Source organism: Rhinolophus ferrumequinum, chromosome 14 (genome assembly GCF_004115265.2).
Source record: "Rhinolophus ferrumequinum isolate MPI-CBG mRhiFer1 chromosome 14, mRhiFer1_v1.p, whole genome shotgun sequence".
Taxonomy (NCBI): Eukaryota; Metazoa; Chordata; class Mammalia; order Chiroptera; family Rhinolophidae; genus Rhinolophus; species Rhinolophus ferrumequinum.
Genome location: NC_046297.1, coordinates 28,582,113 through 28,587,526, shown reverse-complemented (window position 1 = coordinate 28,587,526; position 5,414 = coordinate 28,582,113). Strand labels below are relative to the sequence as shown.

The following is a 5,414-nucleotide window of genomic DNA, read 5'->3' as shown; positions in this document are numbered from 1 at the left end:
TTCTCCAAACAGGACATACAAATGTACGATAGGCATATGGAAAGATGGTCAATATCTCTTATCACCAGAGAAATGCAAGTGAAAACCACAATGAGATATCACTTTCCACCAGTTAGAGTGCCTATCATCAACAAGACAAATAGTAACAAGTTTGGAGAGGCTGTGGAGAAAAAGAAACTTGGTGGGAATGCAGATTACCTCATCTGCTATGGAAGACAGTGTGGAAATTCCTCAAAAAATTAAAAATAGTATTACCATATGACCCAGCAATTCCTCTCTTGGGTATCTACCCAAGATACCCAAGATACCCAATCTGAAAACATTTATTCTGGAAGACATGTGTGCTCCAATGTTCATTTCAGCATTATTTACAGTGGACAAGACATGGAAACAACACAAGTGTTCTCCCATAGATGATTGGATAAAGAAGATGTGGTATATATACACAATGGAATACTACTCTGCCATAAGAAAAGAAAATAGTGTCATTTTTGACAACACGATGGATCTTGAGATTATTATGTTAAGTGAAATAAGTCAGACAGAAAAAGTTGAGAACCATATGACTTCACTCATATGTGGGATATAAAACTGAAAGCAACAAAAGGAATAAGACTAACAAAGACAGAAACAAAAACTTATATAGACAGAGAAAACAGTTTAGTGGTCACCCAAAGGGTAGGGGGGGTAGTGGTGAAAGAGTGTAAAGGGGTCAAATATACGGGGATAGAAGAAGAACTGACTCTGGGTGGTGAGCATACAATGTGATATATAGATGATGTATTGTAGAATTGTATACTTGAAACCTATGGAATTTTACTAACCATTGTCACTCCAATAAATTTAATTAGAAAAAAGAAGAAAGAAAAAATTATTATTAATTAATAAAAATTAAGCTTTATATTCATTTAATGTGCTTAAATGATGTATGAGTTCATTATATTTACATACCTTTGTGTAAAATTATAAATATTATATTTTTTCATATTACATGTTTATATATAAACACATCTTTATAAATATAATGTTGTAGTTGCTCATAACAGTAAACAAAATTTTAACTATCGATTATTAATGAGTTGTAAATTTTCAGAATTGGAATACTATAATATGCCATGTTTTAAATAATCATACAATCATTACTCTGTTCATTACATGGTTTTTGAGTACCACATGGTTTGAGGATTGACAAAATCATCCTTATCCCTATTGGATTTATAGTGCATAGTCCAGTGGGAAAGGTTGAACATAAAATAAATGTGCATTCATACATACTATGTAAAAAAGTGCATGATGGTATTGAGCACTGTAAAATTGTTGTTATTATATATAACATATATATAATTAACATATAATGTGTAATATGTAGTATATAATAATGTTCATTAATTAATAAATCTTAACTGGTTTAGTAATAAGGGAAGTCTGAGGAAACACATTTAGTATAGAAACTGAAGGAAAATTGGTGTTATTCACAAAGGGAAGGAAATGGAAAAAAGGTTCATATAGATAAGGGTATACTGAAGGAAATATTTCAAAATTTAAAAATTGAAGGAAATACTTGTGGCTAGACTATTCTGAGAAAAGTTATGGGTGAGTGGTGGGAAGGGAGATTTTTTTAGATGAAGCAATATATTAGGAAAGACATTTTTGGTCACAATAAGAAGCCTGGGACATGGGAAGTGATTGCATGATCTGTATTGTAAGCTGAAGAATGATATGGTTCAATTTACTTGTTATAGTGATCATTCTGAGTGGTACGTAAATGCCTTTGAGAAGAAAGCATTTGATGTATGTCAACCAGATAGCAGACTGTTGGGTGAGATTGGGACTTATAGAAATGGTGACAAGTGGTCAGATTTTAGAATTTTAGAATTGACAAGGCCTAGTAACTGGACATCTGATTACAGAAATCAAAGTGTAAAAATCTTCTCAGGCTTTAATATGATACAAGGTTTGAATGCTGCCACTATTTTTTGCCACTAAAAACAATGGAAGATAATTAAGTTTATGAAAGATCATAAATTTTATTTTGGACATATGAGTTTAGGCACAAAAACAGGTAGATATATCAGTACATAGATATACATACTTGAATATATTGTCCTGAATTTTAGAAGAATGATTTGGGGAAGGAGCATTTATTAAGGTCTTAGAATTCTTTCATCAACATTTTATATTTCCCAGCACACAGATACTATATATTTGTGGTTAAGTGTTATTCCTTAAGTATTAAGTGTATATTTTGTTAAGTATACCTAAGTATTTCATTTTCTCAGAGCAATTGTAAATGGTTTTGTTTTTCATTTTGCTTTCCACATGCTTATTGTTGGTATGTAGAAATGTAATTGTTTTTATGTGTAGATATTCTGTGACCTTGCTGAAGTTTTAGCAGTGTTTGTTTTTGCAGATTCCTTGAGATTTCTCTGTGTATAGTCATGTTATCTGCAAATATGGACAATTTTTTCTTTCCAATGTGCATGCCTTTTTTTTTAACTTTTACTTATTTTTTTCTCCTATAGCAGTGTCTATATTTTTCAGTTCTGTATTGTAAACCACTAGTGAGAGTGGAAAGCCTTGCCTTGTTCCCACTGTTAAGGGAAAATTATTCAGTTTTACACCACTAAATATCATGTTAACTGCAGGTTTTACATAGATGCATTTTATCAAATTGAGGTAATTCCCCTCTATTAAATTTTTGGGATCTTGAATGAGTGTTGTATTTTGTCAAATGCTTTGACTTCATCAACTGATATGATAATATAATCTTTCATTTTTATCTTATTGTTATGCTAGATTACATTGTTTGATTAAGGAATGGTGCACCAGTTTTGTATATCTAGGATAAATTCCACTTGGCCATAGTGTATGATTATATTCATGCACTGCTAGATTAGGCTTGCTAATATTTTTTGAGGATTTTTATATTTATGTTCATGAGCTACATTGATCCATAACTTTCTTTTCTTGTGATCTTTGGTGTTGGAATCAGTGTAATAATGTACTCATAAAATGAGTTGAGCTCTCGTTCTCTGGCTTTCCTCACAGTATGGCCCCCAAACGCCAGTCTTCACTCCCACCTCAAACGAAGAAACCAAGACTGCCTCCTGCCCCCAAGCCGGAGAAGACATCGACCTCTCTGGACTTGCCGAAGGGAGAAAAAGAACAGCAAGAAGCAATTGAACATATTGATGAATTACAAAATGAAATAGACAGACTTAATGAACAAGCCAGTGAGGAGATTTTGAAAGTAGAACAGAAATATAACAAACTCCGCCAACCATTTTTTCAGAAGAGGTCCGAATTGATCGCCAAAATCCCAAATTTTTGGGTAACAACATTTGTCAACCATCCACAAGTGTCTGCACTGCTTGGGGAAGAAGATGAAGAAGCGCTGCATTATTTGACAAGAGTTGAAGTGACAGAATTTGAAGATATAAAATCAGGTTACAGAACAGATTTTTATTTTGATGAAAATCCTTACTTCGAAAATAAAGTTCTCTCCAAAGAATTTCATCTGAATGAGAGTGGTGATCCATCTTCAAAGTCCACTGAAATCAAATGGAAATCTGGAAAGGATTTGATGAAACGTTCAAGTCAAACACAGAATAAAGCCAGCAGGAAGAGACAGCATGAGGAACCAGAGAGCTTCTTTACCTGGTTTACTGACCATTCTGATGCAGGTGCAGACGAGTTAGGAGAAGTCATCAAAGATGATATTTGGCCAAATCCGCTACAATACTACTTGGTTCCTGACATGGATGATGAAGAAGGGGAAGGAGAAGAAGATGATGATGATGATGAAGAAGAAGAAGAGTTGGAAGATATTGATGAAGAAGGGGATGAGGATGAAGGTGAAGAAGATGAAGATGATGATGAGGGGGAGGAAGGAGAGGAAGATGAAGGAGAAGATGACTAATGGAACATTGATGGATTTCAACCTTTTTTAATTTTCTCCAGTCCCTGGGAGCAAGTTGCAGTCTTTTTTTTTTTTTCCTCTTGTGCTCAGTCGCCCTGTTTTTGAGGTCTCTTTTCTCTCCTTTACACCATGGTTCTCACCTTATTTTGGGGGAAATAATTTCAGCAGAATACATTGGGAAAAGAATCTCTGCCCCTTTCTGTTCCAAATTCATTTTTATCCCTTCCTGTCGCAACAAAAACTTTATGGAATCAACACCACCGTGCTCTGTGGGAAAAAAGAAAAACCTTCTGCTCCCTTAGCTCTGCTGGAAGCTGGAGGGTGCTAGGCCCCTGTGTAGTAGTGCATAGAATTCTAGCTTTTTTCCTCCTTTCTCTGTATATTGGGCTCAGAGATTACACTGTGTCTCTATGTGAATATGGACAGTTAGCATTTACCAACATGTACCTGTCTACTTTCTCTTGTTTAAAAAAAGAAAAACAAAAAAAAACAAAAAAAAATGGGGTTATAGAAGGTCAGCAAAGGGTGGGTTTGAGATGTTTGCGTGGGTTAAGTGGGCATTTTGACAACATGGCTTCTCCTTTGGCATGTTTAATTGTGATGTTTAACGGACATCCTTGCAGTTTAAGATGACACTTTTAAAATAAAATTTTCTCCTAATGATGACTTGAGCCCTGCCACTCGATGGGAGAATCAGCAGAAGCTGTAGGATCTTATTCGGAATTGACATCCTCTATTGTAATTTTGTTCCTCTTTATTTTTAAATTTTCTTTTTGTTTCACTGGAAAGGAAAGATGATGCTCAGTTTTAAACGTTAAAAGTGTACAAGTTGCTTTGTTACAATAAAACTAAATGTGTACACACAAAAAAAAATGAGTTGAAAAATATTTTTTCTTTTACAATTATCTCAAAGAGATTGTATAAAAATTGTGTTACTTCTTTTTTAAATGTTTGGTAGAATTTTCTTGTGCTACCATCTCTGCTAAAGGCTATAAGGGGAGAAAGTTTTAATTATTAATTGAATTATGTACTGGTGGACTATTCAGATTATCTATTTCATCTAAGTTGGGTTTTGGTATTTTGTCTTTTTCAAGGAATTGGTCCATTTATTCTAAATTGCTGAACTTTTTAGCATAAAGTTGTTTATATTATTCCCTTATTATTTTTGTAGTAGCTGAAGGACATGTAATAATAATTGTTTTGTTTCTAATATTGGTGATTTATGTCTTCTATATTTTGCTCTAATTACTAGAGGTTTATCAATTTTATTGTGTTTATTTTTAAAAGAAACATAGTTTTCTTTCATTTATTTTCTCTGTTTTTGTGCTTTTTGTTTGTTTGATTTCAAGTTCAACAATTTCTATTATCTTTATTATCTCCTTCCTTTTTTTTCCTTTGGGTTCTTTTCCAATTTCCTGCAATAGGAATTTAGATTTGAGACTTTTTCTTTTTACTAATGTAAACATTTAGTACTGTAAATTTACCTCTCAGCATT

The 5,414-nt window shown here is 33.3% G+C and overlaps 1 protein-coding gene across 1 annotated transcript; it reads left to right on the top strand.

Moving 5' to 3' along the window:
* Positions 1 to 3,043: 3,043 nt before the first annotated feature.
* LOC117033586 (protein SET-like) lies at positions 3,044 to 4,419 on the top strand. The gene has a single exon (XM_033125714.1). The coding sequence runs from the start codon at positions 3,050 to 3,052 to the stop codon at positions 3,917 to 3,919; it is 870 nt and encodes a 289-aa protein (XP_032981605.1). The 5' UTR covers positions 3,044 to 3,049; the 3' UTR covers positions 3,920 to 4,419.
* The last annotated feature ends 995 nt before the right edge of the window (positions 4,420 to 5,414 follow it).

Bases quoted from the DNA above. Each gene is read 5' to 3' on its own strand.
- LOC117033586 (XM_033125714.1), top strand. From the start codon at position 3,050: ATGGCCCCCAAACGCCAGTCTTCACTCCCACCTCAAACGAAGAAACCA.